The sequence below is a fragment of the Capra hircus genome, chromosome 8, assembly GCF_001704415.2.
Source record: "Capra hircus breed San Clemente chromosome 8, ASM170441v1, whole genome shotgun sequence".
In the NCBI taxonomy this organism is placed as follows: Eukaryota; Metazoa; Chordata; class Mammalia; order Artiodactyla; family Bovidae; genus Capra; species Capra hircus.
This window is the reverse complement of record NC_030815.1, coordinates 44,887,686-44,905,055: the sequence shown is the minus strand read 5'-3', so window position 1 is coordinate 44,905,055 and position 17,370 is coordinate 44,887,686. Positions and strand designations below refer to the sequence as shown.

General features: G+C 38.4%; 1 protein-coding gene across 2 annotated transcripts in view; it reads right to left on the bottom strand.

Annotated features, from left to right (window-relative positions):
- PIP5K1B (phosphatidylinositol-4-phosphate 5-kinase type 1 beta) overlaps positions 1-17,370 on the bottom strand; it is a 359,464-nt gene that overhangs the window by 82,774 nt on the left and 259,320 nt on the right. For both annotated transcript variants that reach the window (XM_005683717.3, XM_018052047.1), the window contains exons 12-13: positions 16,378-16,533; positions 5,803-5,947 (exon numbers count right to left, since the gene is read on the bottom strand). In XM_005683717.3, the coding sequence (XP_005683774.1) occupies positions 5,803-5,947; positions 16,378-16,533 (301 nt within the window). The remainder of the gene's footprint in view (positions 1-5,802; positions 5,948-16,377; positions 16,534-17,370) is intronic.

Sequence of the window (17,370 nt, the reverse complement as noted above, 5' to 3'; positions counted from 1 at the left end):
AAGAATTAACATTCATGTGTGCATCCAACTTCCACAACACTAAACTGTTCTTAACTTTGAGGTAAAACACGTTTGCCTCTGTATTCCTTAGTGCTCAATTTATATCTCAAAAAATAGAATTCTTATTAGGAAAGAAAAAGTCAAGCATCAAAACTTCAGAATTAAAATCCCACCATTTGACTGGGAAGCAAGAGCTTATAACAGTTTCTTTGTATTCTTATGAATTGCATGCTCTAACACAGGACTGTTTTTGCTTTGGCTCCATCCCTTCACTCTTTCTGGAGTTATTTCTCCACTGATCTCCAGTAGCATATTGGGCACCTAATGACCTGGGGAGTTCCTCTTTTGGTATCCTATCATTTTGCCTTTTCATACTGTTCGTGGGGTTCTCAAGGCAAGAATACTGAAGTGGCTTGCCATTCCCTTCTCCAGTGGACCACGCTCTGTCAGACCTCTCCACTATGACCCACTAGACCATTCAGGTATGACCTAAATAAAATCTCTTATGATTATACAGTGGAAGTGAGAAATAAATTTAAGGGCCTAGATCTGATAGATAGAGTGCCTGATGAATTATGGAATGAGGTTCGTGACATTGTACAGGAGACAGGGATCAAGACCATCCCCATGGAAAACAAATGCAAAAAAGCAAAATGGCTGTCTGGGGAAGCCTTACGAATAGCTGTGAAAAGAAGACAAGCGAAAAGCCAAGGAGAAAAGGAAAGATATAAGCATCTGAATGCAGAGTTCCAAAGAATAGCAAGAAGAGATAAGAAAGCCTTTTTCAGCGATCAATGCAAAGAAATAGAGGAAAAGAACAGAATGGGAAAGACTAGAGATCTCTGCAAGAAAATTAGAGATACCAAGGGAACATTTCATGCAAAGATGGGCTCGATAAAGGACAGAAATGGTATGGACCTAAAAGAAGCAGAAGATATTAAGAAGAGGTGGCAAGAATACATGGAAGAACTGTACAAAAAAGATCTTCATGACCCAGATAATCATGATGATGTGATCACTCACCTAGAACCAGACATCCTGGAATGTGAAGTCAAGTGGGCCTTAGGAAGCATCACTATGAACAAAGCTAGTGGAGGTGATGGAATTCCAGTTGAGCTGTTTCAAATCCTGAAAGATGAAGCTGTGAAAGTGCTGCTGCACTCAATATGCCAGCAAGTTTGGAAAACTCAGCAGTGGTCACAGGACTGGAAAAGGTCAGTTTTCATTTCAATTCCAAAGAAAGGCAAAGCAAAAGAATGCTCAAACTATCACACAATTGCACTCATCTCACATGCTAGTAAAGTAATGCTCAAAATTCTCCAAGCCAGGCTTCAGCAATACGTGAACCGAGAACTTCCTGATGTTCAAGCTGGTTTTAGAAAAGGCAGAGGAACCAGAGATCAAATGGCCAACATCCGCTGGATCATGGAAAAAGCAAGAGAGTTCCAGAAAAACATTTATTTCTGCTTTATTGACTATGCCAAAGCCTTTGACTGTGTGGATCACAATAAACTGTGGAAAATTCTGTAAGAGATGGGAATACCAGACCACCTGACCTGCCTCTGGAGAAATCTGTATGCAGGTCAGGAAGAAACAGTTAGAACTGGACATGGAACAACAGACTGGTTCCAAATAGGAAAAGGAGTACGTCAAGGCTGTATATTGTCACCCTGCTTCTTTAACTTATATGCAGAGTACATCATGAGAAATGCTGGACTGGAAGAAACACAAGCTGGAATCAAGATTGCTGGGAGAAATATAAAAAACCTCAGATATGCAGATAACACCACCCTTATGGCAGAAAGTGAAGAAGAGCTAAAAAGCCTCTTGATCAAAGTGAAAGAGGAGAGTGAAAAAGTTGGCTTAAAGCTCAACATTCAGAAAACGAAGATCATGGCATCTGGTCCCATCACTTCATGGGAAATAGATGGGGAAACAGTGGAAACAGTGTCAGACTTTATTTTTGGGGGCTCCAAAATCACTGCAGATGGTGACTGCAGCCATGAAATAAAAAGATGCTTACTCCTTGGAAGAAAAGTTATGACCAACCTAGATAGCATATTCAAAAGTGGAGACATTACTTTGCAGACTAGTCAAGGCTATGGTTTTTCCAGTGGTCATGTATGGATGTGAGAGTTAGTCTGTGAAGAAGGGTGAGCGCCAAAGAATTGATGCTTTTGAACCGTAGTGTTGGAGAAGACTCTTGAGAGTCCCTTGGACTGCAAGGAGATCCAACCAGTCCATTCTGAAGGAGATCAGCCCTGGTATTTCTTTGGAAGGAATGATGCTAAAGCTGAAACTCCAGTACTTTGGCCACCTCATGAGAAAAGTTGACTCATTGGAAAAAAACTCTGATGCTGGGAGGGATTGGGGGCAGGAGGAGAAGGGAACGACCGAGGATGAGATGGCTGGATGGCATCATGGACTCGATGGATGTGAGTCTGAGTGAACTCCGGGAGATGGTGATGGACAGGGAGGCCTGGCGTGCTGTGTCATGGGGTCACAAAGAGTCGGACACGACTGAGTGACTGAACTGAACTGAACATAGGACTGTTGAGTAGAACTTGAAAATATATACTCCCAGTTCAGGTCAAATATATACTTTAAAAACGATAGTGTTTTTTTTTTGTTTCCTAGTCAAAGTTTGGAGTACACTTAAAGAATAAACTGCTACTGGAATTTTTGAAGTCACAAAGAATAATCTTTTTTAAAAAAAGAAAAGTAGCAATTCTAAGAGATAGCAGCAGCCCACTACAGTATATAATTCAGGACTGGAAATATCTAGGCACTAACTGACACTTTTCAAACTTAAAAGATTCTAAAAGGATGGACACAATGACAAGTGCTAGTTGAAATATTTACAGCATATCTAAGTACAGATATGTATAGTATAATGTGGAAGTGGGAAAACAGACCACTCTGCCTTAACATAAAAATGATTCATAAAGAAAAGGAAAAACCTAACATGAATTATAACATCAATTTTCTTTACAGGCTGTCTGGATTAGGTTTTAAACTTTAGTGGGCCTGAAGAGAGTCAGAATATTGTCTGTGTATTGCCTCAAGAGACACCATGTAGGACTAGGACTCTAAAGGAAAAAAATGATAGGAACAAAATATGACAACTTCTTTTCAACTGGCTGGTAAGGCTTCCCTGCTGAGTAATTAGGGGTGGGCATGGTGGGTGGGAAAGTAGGCATATTGAATCACTATTATTTCTCTTCAGGGTTCTTCAGCACCTCTGTGCCTTTCTTGCACCTTTTCCTTATAATTTCCCTAGTGAAATATAATATGATTACTTAGTGATGATTTAGCGATATGATTTTAAAATGTTGGTTTCTTTTAAAAATATTCTTGGTTCACAACATGCTTTTCTCTGGCTTGCATCCCTCGGGCAGGGCCTCCACTTGACTGTGACAAAGGCTGCAAGGCTACTGGTGGGCCAGCTCGGGGGTGTACACCTGGAGTGGGTTTTCTAAGGTCCCATCCACAGCATAATGCACCCCCAAGCCTTTTTAAAGACTTTGTGAATTCTCTGTATCAAATCCCTTTCTGCTTAAGATGGAGTGGTTTCTTGTTCTTGCAACTGAACCCAGATGGATAGCTAAATATATCAAATTGCAAGTTGGAGATACAATGCCACAGAAGATTTTTTTCAAACAATTCACTTAAAAAAAGAGAGAGAAAGGGGAAAATATAGACAACACTGATGCTTTTCCCATCTAAATGATAACCTGTATCAGCATAAATAAAGGTATCAAGAGTTATATACCACAGCCCTGGACCAGGCAAGGTATCTCCCAAGCTGGCCAGAAAGGATAGGAAGTTAGAAGGAACTCTGATTCAGATCCTCAAGGAACCTTATAAATACCCAAGAGTTGAACACCTCTGGTCAAGAGACTGAACCACAACCACTTCCACCAAAAACAAACATACAAAACCCTTGTATTTTTTGTGCTTAAAATTCTAACACGTAATTTAACAGCACATCCAACCACCATAGTTTCACATGAGAATTGATTTTGACCTTTCAAAGAACTTCAAAGACTTTCCATTTTTTGAGCTGCTATTTACATTTGAGAGCAAAAGAACAGTCTTCACAGCTGTACTGTATGAACAGGAAAGACTGTTGCTTGACTAATTAACATAACAAATTTGAACATTCAAGGTACACATTCAGGGTATAAATTACTTTCAGTTTTTCTAATCTGAAGAAGCTACCCAAATTACTTTTACAGTTCAGATGAGTTGAATAAGTTACAACGGAGGATTATTTTCCTAGAGTAGAGTGATCCAAATGGAAGTCCAGGCAAGATTTGTGATTCACCTTGTCCTTTCTTCCTCTTTTTCAGACTGTCTCACCTGCTACCACCTAACCTGTATCTAGCTGAGACAGAAGGGAGCAGCAACAAAAAGGAATTTCTACAGAAGCTTCAACTACCAAATCTTAACCTGCTGAGGACCAAGCTAGGATTTACAAGGATGAACACATTAAAAATGAATCTATCATATTGAGTCCTCTTTCTGGAGGTGAACCAAGTTGCTAGGTTGGAGGGGGAAAATGACTTACTGTATAAAAAGCACTTTTACAAATTTGATCTTGATTCTTGAGAGCTGAATTTTAAGAAGAACCAGTTCGACATTTAACAGATAATTATTGAGAAGGTATACACAGTCGTCCCTACCCTGTAATTGAAGCTAGTTACAAAAATGCTTATATAAAAACAGAAAAAATAGCTAATCTCACAATGTTGTGGTCTTTTTGTAAAGATATTTTCTATTACTAGAACCAGTGTTTGAGAACATTTTATCTAATTTTTTATTAGAAAAATATCTAACAAAAATTAACTTTTTATCCAAGAAATTTCAGTAACCCACCCCAACATTCAGATTCACAGTAAATGTTTGAGAGTCACTGTATTAGTTTCCTATTGCTTCTGTGGCAAACAGTCATAAACTTCAAGGCTTAAAATAAGAGAGATTTATTATTTTATAGCTCTAGCAGTCAGAGTCCTAAAATTCAAAGGGTCGGAAGAACTGTGTTCCTCTGTGGATGCTCTAAGGCAGACTGTTTCCTTGCCTGTTCTGGCATTTAGACTCTGCCTGCATTCCTTGGCTCATGTCCCTTTGTATACCTTCAAAGCCAAAAATGTAGCATCTTCAAATCTTTCTCTCTCTCTCTCTTATCTCTGCTTCTGCCATCACACCTCTTTGTTTGACTCTAATCTTTCCTGATTTCCTCTTATGTGGACCCTGTGATTGTGCTGGGTCTATCTGGACAATTCAGGATACTCTTCCCATTTCCAGATCTTTAACTTAGTCATATTGGCAAAGCCCCTTTCACTATATAAGGGTAGAGCATCACAGGTGCTGGGGATTAGGACATAGACAATTTTGGAGGGCTGTTATTCTATTTATCATGGCTACTAAGATCACTCATATGAAAAGAAAATATTCAAATATCTTTGCAGCTATTTGTGAAAATATTAACCAAGAGTGCTCACTTTACAAAAATTCATAAGATTGTTAAAACAAAAATGATGAAAGATTCACATTTTTTTTTCCCACAGAATCAAGTATATATACTTTCTACAGGACATAATGATTAACTATGAATAAAAATCAGGAGAGTTTTCCCTCCTACCACAGTAAAAATCCAGATTTTCTGTTTATCTTACAGGGCAGGCTATGGTTACAACCTGGATGTCACGGATGACTGGATGACTCATTCAGAGACGCTGGTCTAGCTGTGACATTAACATGGTAATAGCTGATTGGTAATTTGATTGTACTAAGTATTACCTGTTTGAATAAAGCGTAGTCCTGTCATGTGGATAATGTTCATTGACAAACAAGGAAGAAGATGAAATTGTGGTCGCCAAGGAAGCGGCTTCAAACAGCGACGGAGTACTAGGCACCAGATCTGGCCTGTGTCGGGATCCCAGTGCTGGGTGACAAAAAGCAAAACAAGCCCTCATGAATCTCACTAATAAATGTTGTTTCAGTGTCTATGATAATCTAAATGAGTCAAAAGCATTCATTTTACATATCAGGCTGCAAATTAAATTGTGAATTAATTGTGCTCTTTTGAACTGCAGCAGAAATGTAAATAGCTTCTTGCAAACATGTTAAACAGAAAGGAAATCAGACTAATTTACAAATGGCTAATGGAAATGACATTATGAATGTTCTTTTTCAAACCTAACAAAGTGATTTACTGTTTCAAAAGATGACATAAAAAACTCCTAGGAGCCTGAAGAGATAATTTGACAGAGATTAAAAGGATGATTGGCAAATGTATAAACAGTGAACCTGATCCCCCTTGTGAGGCTATGCTCACATCTGTGATTCTCAGTGCAGATCTAAGAACTCAGATTGCTAAGAGCCAGAAACAAATGCTTCAGAGACTAACAGCCAGCTAGACCTTAACCCTGTTTGAGCCCATGTAGGCATTTGTGAATATTATTCACAGCTCTTCTTGATATTATATTTTAACAAGCAAGACTGCTTTTTTTTTAATGAGAACTCATTTTTCTTTAAAATGTAGGTACCTATGGAAATTCTCATGCAAGAGTATCCCCCATCAGAAAAGTAGAACAGTCTATGCTCACTCTGAGTCTACGTGGATTTTTTTTTTTTTTTTGACAGTTGAATCTGGATCATTTTAAATCATCCTCTCCCAATGGACAAATTCACATCAATTACTGGTCAGCCTGTCAAGAGATAGTATTTTGCTTAAAGGACCAACCACAAAGATCAGAGTTCCTTTAAAAAGGGACATATAAATTCCCAGAGATAGAATACTGTGAATGAATCTTGTTTTTATCATTCCATAGTTGGACCATTTTTCCCCTCATGGAGATACATTATTTTTTAATTTTATGGAACTACAGCTGACACATATTCAGTAACACAGGATCAGTTTTAGGTATATAACATAGTGATTTGATATGTTTATTGGGTTGGCCAAAAAGTTCGTTTGGGTTTTTTTCTGTAAGATGGTATGAAAAACCCAAGTGAATTTTTTGGCTAACCCGATATATATTATAAAATGATCATCATGAACATGAATCCCCCCTCCCACCTCCCTCCCCATAACATCTCTGTGAGTCATCCCCATGCATCAGCCCCAAGCATGCTGTATCCTGCGTCAGACATAGACTGGCATTGGGAACGCATGTAAGAATTAAAGATTTTAAAATTAAAAAAAATTTAAAAAAAAAAGATCATCACAATAAGTTGAGTTAACATCCCTTCACCACACACACTATTAGCATTTTTTTCTGGTGATGAGCACTTTTAAGATCTCCTCTCTTAGCAACTTTCAAATATGCAATACAGTTACTATTAACTTGAGTCACTATGCTGTACTGTGGATTCTTTTTGATCCTTTCCCCAAAGTAAGCTAAAACAGATGATAATAAATACAATATAGCCTTAAGGTGTTTGTGGTATTCCTTTATAGGTACCATAGGCTCAGAATTATGTACTGTCATAAGTGTATGAATGGAAATTGACCCTAATTGGCACAATTACATGAGTGTGAGATTTTGGACTTTGGATGTGGAGGAATATAGATGGAGAGGTGGGGTAAAGGAGGGAAAAGGGGGCAGGCACAGAAGGCCTGGACTCTGGACTAGGAGACTAGATACACATTAAAGTGTAGGAGATGGTGCAGTTTTGCCTCTGAGTCAGATCAAAATAAAGAATTGCCATGATGATTAATGGATAAGCATAAAAAATTACACAAGTACTCAACATTCAAAAATCAACAAGTCTAGCAGTTGACAAATGGCTGGCAATCTTCAACCATACTTGATTCCACATTCTCATTAAATACACAGAAAAATATGAAAATTCTCAAGAATATAGAAAAATGGATCTGAAACACAACCTCACATCAGATTCCAATGAATCACTATTAAATATAAGGTGGATGGAGCTGGACTGAGAACAACTAATACAGACTTGGGTCTTGAGCATACTCAGCTTGACTTCATAAACCAGAGGCTTCCTGAGTGATAGATTATAGAAAAACACTACTTGTCCAGTGACTTGGGCCTGGGTCAGAGAGCACCCAAACACCAGGTAGCTGACTCTTAGGAGCAGCTCAATGAACCGGAGAACTGTTTCCTTATGAGCCCATACCCTTCAGTTTTTTAAAAAAACTAACTAGTGTGGTGGGTAGAATTCTAGAATGTTCCCCAGTGACCTGCACCCTTATATAATCTCCCTTTGAGTGTGGGTAGAAGCTGGGAGAATGATGAGATATTACTCTTGTGATTATTTTATCTTATGTGCCAAAAGGAATCTTGCAGATTTAATTAAGGCTACTAATCAGTTAACCCTGAGTTAGTCAGAGGGCCTTCCCTTTATCCAGGTAGGCCTGGCCTAATCATGTGAACCCTTTAACTATATTAAAGGGTCAGACATGGTCATGGCAGAGATTGCAAGTGTGAGAGGCACTGACTTGCAGGAAATTCTCTGTCTGAAGATGGAGGGGGCTGCATGGCAAGGAACAAGGATGGTCTCTAGGGGTGAGCCTGGCCCACACCTGTCAGATAGCAAAGACATGAGTACTTCAGCCCTACGACTGTGAGGAAGTGAATTCTGCCAACAACAGGAAGTGCTTGGAGGAGGGGTCTTCTCCAGAACCTCCAGATGAGAACTCAGCCTAGCCGACACCTTGATGACCCGTTTCTGAGGTGATCCTGATAAAGTTATGTCCAGAGGACCAGGTAAACCTTGCTAGTCTTCTGACTTACAGAACTAGGAGATAATAAGTGGAGGTAGAAAATGAAGATCATGGCATCCGGTCCCATCACTCCATGGGAAATAGATGGGGAAACAGTGGAAACAGTGTCAGACTTTATTTTTGGGGGCTCCAAAATCACTGCAGATGGTGATTGCAGCCATGAATTTAAAAGACGCTTACTCCTTGGAAGGAAAGTTATGACCAACCTAGACAGCATATTCAAAAGCAGAGACATTACTTTGCCAACTAAGGTCCATCTAGTCGAGGCTATGGTTTTTCCAGTAGTCATGTATGGATGTGAGAGTTGGACTGTGAAGAAGGCTGAGCACCAAAGAATTGATGCTTTTGAACTGTGGTGTTGGAGAAGACTCTTGAGAGTCCCTTGGACTGCAAGGAGATCCAACCAGTCCATTCTGAAGGAGATCAGCTCTGGGTGTTCTTTGGAAGGAATGATTCTAAAGCTGAAACTCCAGTACTTTGGCCACCTCATGCGAAGAGTTGACTCACTGGAAAAGACTCTGATGCTGGGAGGGATTGGGGGCAGGAGGAGAAGGGGACGACCAAGGATGAGATGGCTGGATGGCATCACTGACTCGATGGACGTGAGTCTGAGTGAACTCTGGGAGTTAGTGATGGACAGGGAGGCCTGGCATGCTGCGATTCATGGGGTTGCAAAGAGTCGGACATGACTGAGTGACTGAACTGAACTGAAGCTGCTAACCTTCTGGTAATTTGTCACACGGCAAAAGAAAACGAATACAACTCAGACATACTGAGAATGACAGAAAACACATGATTAAAAACTAGAGGGGCGTTTGGTATGACTTGGTGCACTCTGAAAGGGAAGTCCCCAAATGCAGAGTATTATAAAAAGACTGAATATTGCAGCAAACTTTATAGATGCAGAGAATTGTCCAGATAAATTCATTTAAAAATAATACGTCAACAGTTTCAAAGAATATGCTCAACAGGTTCTTCAACCTTCAGCAGACCTTTTCTGGTGAAGTGCCTTTCGATTTAAAGGAATAGGTCCAATAGTTCATTTGAAAAAAATGCACGATTTGTGCACTACTTCCTGTTTCCAGACTTCTAGATGCTATGTAGTGTATTTATTATGCTTATCCCCTTAGATTAACAACTGGACTCACAGCTTATACTTTAGAAGCAATATATACACGTTTAAATAAGCATAGCTGACAGAAGCCGTATTGAGCACACTATCTGAAAGTTTATCACAGTTTAAAAATGAGTTAATTCTAGAGAAAAAGGTGAAATTCATTGTTTTGGGGTGCAATGTCCTATAGATATCAATTAGGTCTAACTGGTCTATTGTATCATTTGAAGTTTGCATTTCTTTGTTAATTTTCTGTTTAGTTGATCTGTCCATAGATGTGAGTGGGGTATTAAAGTCTCCCACTATTATTGTGTTATTGTTAATTTCCCCTTTCATACTTGTTAGCATTTGTTTTACATATTGTAGTGCTCCTATGTTGGGTGCGTATCTATTTATAATTGTTATATCTTCTTCTTGGATTGATCCTTTAATCATTATGTAGTAGCCTTCTTTGTCTCTTTTCACAGCCTTTGCTTTAAAGTCTATTTTTATCAGATATGAGTATTGCTACTCCTGCTTTCTTTTGGTCTCTATTTGCATGGAATATCTTTTTCCAGCCCTTCACTTTCACTCTGTATGTGTCCCTTGTTTTGAGGTGGGTCTCTTGTAGGCAGCATATATAGGGGTCTTGTTTATGTATCCATTCAGCCAGTCTTTGCCTTTTGGTCGGGGCATTCAACCCATTTACGTTTAAGGTAATTATTGATAAGTATGATCCTGTTGCCATTTACTCTACTGTTTTGGGTTCGGGTTTATATACCCTTTTTGTGTTTCCTTTCTAGAGAATATCCTTTAGCATTTGATAGAGAGCTGGTTTGGTGGTGCTAAATTCACTCAGCTTTTGCTTGTCTGTAAAGCTTTTGATTTCTCCTTCATATCTGAATGAGATCCTTACTGGGTACAGTAATCTGGGCTGTAGGTTATTTTCTTTCATCACTTTAAGTATGTTTTGCCATTCCCTCCTGGCCTGAAGCATTTCTATTGAAAGATCTGCAGTTATCCTTATGGGAATCCCCTTGTGTGTGATGTTGTTTTTCCCTTGCTGCTTTTAATATTTGTTCTTTGCGTTTGATCTTTGTTAATTTGATTAATATGAGTCTTGGGGTGTTTCACCTTGGGTTTATCCTGTTTGGGACTCTCTGGGTTTCTTGGACTTGGGTGATTATTTCCTTCCCCATTTTAGGGAAATTTTCAACTATTATCTCCTCAAGTATTTTCTCATGGTCTTTCTTTTTGTCTTCTTCTTCTGGGACTCCTATAATTCAAATGTTGGAGCATTTTATATTGTTTTGGAGGTCTCTGAGATTGTCCTCATTTCTTTTAATTTGTTTTTGTTTTTTCTCTCTGATTCATTTATTTCTACCATTCTATCTTCTATTTCACCAATTCTATCTTCTGCCTCCAATATTCTATTTGTTGCCTCCAGAGTGTTTCTGATCTCATTTATTGCATTATTCATTATATATTGACTCTTTTTTATTTCTTCTAGGTCCTTGTTAAACTTTTTCTTGCATCTTCTCAGTCCTTGTCTCCAGGCTATTTATCTGTGATTCCATATTGATTTCAAGATTTTGGATCATTTTCACTATCATTATTTGGAATTCTTTCTCAGGTAGATTCCCTATTTCTTCTTCTTTTGTTTGCTTTGGTGGGCATTTCTCCTGTTCCTTTACCTGCTGGGTATTCCTCTGTCTCTTCATCTTGGTTATATTGCTGCATTTGGGGTGGCCCCTCTGTATTCTGGCAATTTGTGGAGTTCTCTTTATTATGGAGTTTTCTCACTGTAGGTGGGGTTGTATCAGTGGCTTGTCAAGGTTTCTTGGTTAGGAAAACTTCTGTCGGAGTTCTGGTGGGTAGAGCTGGATTTCTTCTCTCTGGAGTGCAGTGAAGTGTCCAGTAATGAGTTATGAGACATCTATGGTTTTGAAGTAACTTGAAACTGTAATCAGAAATCTTCCAACAAATAAAAGCCCAGGTCCAGATGGCTTCACAGCTGAATTCTACCAAGAATTTAGAGAAGAGCTAACACCTATCCTACTCAAACTCTTCCAGAAAATTGCAGAGGAAGATAAACTTCCAAACTCATTCTATGAGGCCACCATCACCCTAATACCAAAACCTGACAAAGATGCCACAAAAAAAGAAAACTACAGGCCAATATCACTGATGAACATAGATGCAAAAATCCTTCACAAAATTCTAGCAATCAGAATCCAACAACACATTAAAAAGATCATACACCATGACCAAGGGGGCTTTATCCCAGGGATGCAAGGATTCTTCAATATCCGCAAATCAATCAATGTAATTCACCACATTAACAAATTGAAAAATAAAAGCCATATGATTATCTCAATAGATGCAGAGAAGGCCTTTGACAAAATTCAACATCCATTTATGATAAAAACTCTCTATAAAGCAGGAATAGAAGGAACATACCTCAACATAATAAAAGCTATATATGACAAACCCACAGCAAACATTATCCTCAATGGTGAAAAATGGAAAGCATCTCCCCTAAAGTCAGGAACAAGACAAGGGTGCCCACTTTCACCGCTACTGTTCAACATAGTTCTGAAAGTTTTGGCCACAGCAATCAGAGCAGAAAAAGAAATAAAAGGAATCCAAATTGGAAAAGAAGAAGAAAAACTCTCACTGTTTGCAAATGACATGATCCTCTATATAGAAAACCCTAAAGACTCCACCAGAAAATTACTAGAGCTAATCAATAAAAATAGTAAAGTTGCAGGATATAAAATCAACACACAGAAATCCCTTGCATTCCTATACACTAATAACGAGAAAGTAGAAAAAGAAATTAAGGAAACAATTCCATTCACCATTGCAATGAAAAGAATAAAATATTTAGGAATATACCTTGGGCTTCCCTGGTGGCTCAGACAGTAAAGCGTCTGCCTGCAATGCGGGAGACCCAGGTTCGTTTCCTGGGTCGAGAAGATCCCCTGGAGAAGGAAATGGCAATCCACTCCAGCACTCTTGCCTGGAAAATCCCATGGGTGGAGGAGCCTGATAGGCTACAGTCCATGGGGTCGCAAAGAGTTGGACACGACTGAGCGACTTCAGACTCAGAAAGAAACTAAAGACCAATATATAGAAAATTATAAAACACTGCTGAAAGAAATCAAAGAGGACACTAATAGATGGAGAAATATACCATGTTCGTGGATCAGAAGAATCAATATAGTGAAAATGAGTATATTACCCAAAGCAATCTACAGATTCAATGCAATCCCTATCAAGCTACCAGCGGTATTTTTCACAGAGCTAGAACAAATAATTTCACAGTTTGTATGGAAATACAAAAAAACCTCAAATAGCCAAAGCAATCTTGAGAAAGAAGAATGGAACTGGAGGAATCAACCTGCCTGACTTCAGGTTCTACTACAAAGCCACAGTCATCAAGACAGTATGGTACTGGCACAAAGACAGAAATATAGATCAATGGAACAAAATAGAAAGCCCAGAGATAAATCCACACACCTATGGACACCTTATCTTCGACAAAGGAGGCAAGAATATACAATGGATTAAAGACAGTCTCTTTAACAAGTGGTGCTGGGAAAACTGGTCAACCACTTGTAAAAGAATGAAACTAGATCACTTTCTAACACCACACACAAAAATAAACTCAAAATGGATTAAAGATCTAAACCTAAGACCAGAAACTATAAATCTCCTAGAGGAGAACATAGGCAAAACACTCTCAGACATAAATCACAGCAGGATCCTCTATGATCCACCTCCCAGAATACTGGAAATAAAAGCAAAAATAAACAAATGGGATCTAATTCAAATTAAAAGCTTCTGCACAACAAAGGAAAATATAAGCAAGGTGAAAAGACAGCCTTCTGAATGGGAGAAAATAATAGCAAATGAAGCAACTGACAAACAACTAATCTCAAAAATATACAAGCAACTTATGCAGCTCAATTCCAGAAAAATAAACGACCCAATCAAAAAATGGGCCAAAGAACTAAATAGACATTTCTCCAAAGAAGACATACAGATGGCTAACAAACACATGAAAAGATGCTCAGCATCACTCATAATCAGAGAAATGCAAATCAAAACCACAATGAGGCACCATTTCACACCAGTCAGAATGGCTGCAATCCAAAAGTCTGCAAGCAATAAATGCTGGAGAGGGTGTGGAGAAAAGGGAACCCTCTTACACTGTTGGTGGGAATGCAAACTAGTACAGCCACTATGGAGAACAGTATGGAGATTCCTTAAAAAATTGCAAATAGAACTACCTTATGACCCAGCAATCCCACTGCTGGGCATACACACTGAGGAAACCAGAATTGAAAGAGACACATGTACCCCAATGTTCATCGCAGCACTGTTTATAATAGCCAGGACATGGAAACAACCTAGATGTCCATCAGCAGATGAATGGATAAGAAAGCTGTGGTACATATACACAATGGAGTATTATTCAGCCATCAAAAAGAATACATTTGAATCAGTTCTAATGAGGTGGATGAAACTGGAGCTGATTATACAGAGTGAAGTAAGCCAGAAAGAACAACACCAATACAGTATACTAACACATATATATGGAATTCAGAAAGATGGTAATGATAACCCTGTATGCGAGACAGCAAAAGAGACACAGATGTATAGAACAGACTTTTGGACTCTGTTGGAGAGGGAGAGGGTGGGATGATTTGGGAGAATGGCATTGAAACATGTATACTATCAGGTAAGAAACGAATTGCCAGTCTATGTCCGATACAGGATACAAGATGCTTGGGGCTGGTGCACAGGGATGATCCAGAGAGATGATATGGGGTGGAAAGTGGGAGGGGGGTTCAGGATTGGGAACTCATGTACACCTGTGGCAGATTCATGTCAATGTATGGCAAAACCAATACAGTATTGTAAAGCAAAATAAAGTAAAAATAAAAATTAAAAAAAAAACTTAAAAAAAAAAGAGTTAATTGTAGAGAATTAAGCAGTGTGGTAGGGAGATACCAACGCAGGGAAGCTAGGGAAAGAGCATGGATGTCAGAAACTAGAGCCATTAACTCAGAGTGAGGAGCAAGGACAATTCAGTAACTCTTGCTAAAATTGCTAAATCTGGGTAAAAGTTAAAGAAATCCAACTTGTCACATATGGGTAAGTGCTGCAAAACGGCCAAGGAGGAACACACTATTTTAAAGACTCTGAGGAAAATAAAACCCCAAGGAGAGATCTAATATTCTACAGGAAGTAAAAGAAATTTTCAGGAAATGCTGGGATTCCCAAAAAGAATAAACTGACAATAAAATCTAAAATGTTACTTCCTCTTACAGGATTAGAAGAGAAAATTCAAATGGTTAACTCAATAGATAGAGAAAAACATTTAATAAAATGCAACACTCATTCTTGATAAAAATTTTAGAAACTAGGAATAAAAAGGAACATCCTTGACTTGACTATGGGTATCTGATACATCAAACTACTTTCTCAGAAGTGAAACATTAGAAGAATTCCCTTTTAAAATCAGGATGAGGCAAGGCTGCCCACAAGCACTACTTCTATTCATCACTGTACCAGAAGCCCTAGTCAGCAAGTAAGAAAGATGTGAGGTCTATGCAGTGGCAACAAATAGCCAGAAAAACCAAATCTTAAAGATACACTATCTGAAAAGACAGAAAACATTTATCTGTCTTTATCTCTAGAACCATTTAAGAAATAAATCTAACAAAAGGTAGGAACATGACATGCCAGGAGAAAATTATAAAACTTCTATTAAACTCATTAAAAAGGACCAAAATAAATTGGTAATTCACTGCTATGCTGTTGGTCAGTTCAGTTGCTCAGTCATGTCTGACTCTTTGCAACCCCATGAACTGCGGTACGCCAAGTTTCCCTGTCCATCAGCAACTCAAACTCATGTCCATAGAGTCCGTGATGCCATCCAATCATCTGATCCTCTGTTGTCCCCTTTTCTTCCTGCCTCGTATAGGTATATAATGTCTATGTGTGTTGGAAAAAAAGTTTATATATATATATATATATATATATATATATAAAAGCACAGACCAAGGTCTACTAGTGAAAATACCAAAACCTTCAGATTTGGTACCTTTAGGTAGTGGGATTATAGATCTTTGTTCCTGAATATTTTAGTATGTTCTAATTTTTTTTTTTTTACCATAAACCAATATGGGATTGTTTATGCGTTTCAAAAATTTTACATTAACTGTGTCATACTATAAATATCTTTTAAAAAATCAGTTAAGAAGATCCTTTTGTAGTTCATGAGTGTGATGATTGGGTGTTCACGATGCTGCGTGACATGTGCCTCCCTGCAAACCTTGTTATGACACCAGCACGGTACCTGTCTGACTTAAAAAAAAAAAAAAAGTCAGTTAAGAGACTTTGTTTCTTAGAGAAACTATTTTCTAATTTTTCTACTGTGAGTTTACATTACTTGTATGAATTAAAAAAAGAAGAAAAGAAAGAAAAAATTCTTGTGGTTTAAGTTCTGTGCCTTTACCTTCTTCATCAAGGCTGCTAAAACTCTGCCCTTCAGTCAGCAAATCATGCTTCTCATCCTTCCATTCCTGGCTAATTGAGGACACAATCTCCTGTGAGGTTGCCTTCAGGGCGGCGATGGAGTTGCACCGTTTCTTAGAAGGTGATGCCTTCAAAGCTAGAAAAAGAAAAAAATTGATAATTATTGTAAAACCACATTAATAATATTTAATTAAAATTTTACTCATGATTTATTAACATCTTAGTCATTATCTGAGTAGGATGCAAGGAGCTTTGTTTTACATACACAAGGAAAGGGAGACAATATTATTTGTCCAAAGCGACTTAAATCAGAATGTCTTAGAATAAATCCGGGTTGAGCTGTCTTTTCAGATGTTGAAATGTAGTCTTACTTGAGGTGAAATTAAAATGTTTATTGCTAAAGAATTATTTTTCCTCCTCTGAGCAATGTTTTTCTAGTGCTGAGAGGAGGCTGAGTGGGTTGATAAACGCAGATGGTAAAGTAAGGAGAATTCTCATGACCCCAGTTTTATTAGCTTGGGACTGGGAATTTCTAAACACGCCAGTGTTTAATCTTATACTTATGTTACCCAATTTAGCCAAGTTACTTCTGGTTCGCTTTTTTCTTTCAGTGACTCTCCACTGAAATTTCTGACCCTTTCAGTCTTTTCTAGGTCATGGTTACATTAGATGTATAATTCACTCCTGATCTTTGTCCAAACAGCATTCTATGACTTCTGAAGTGTGTTGGAAACCTGTACCAAGGCAAGTGTACTTCACTATCAATCATGCTCACTGAAGGCTGTGACTTTACTTTTGATATGTCAGTGGGAGCTGCTTCAGCTGCAGCCAGATGATCTTCATTATATTCTCTTTAATTATTCTTCTTGTCTGAACATTGTGAGAGCATTTCCTTGGAAGGCAGAGGAAGCCTACCTACCTGAGGCCTGTTTATACTTCTCCCTGAACTTGGTCTTGGCAGTGTCTCTCTTCC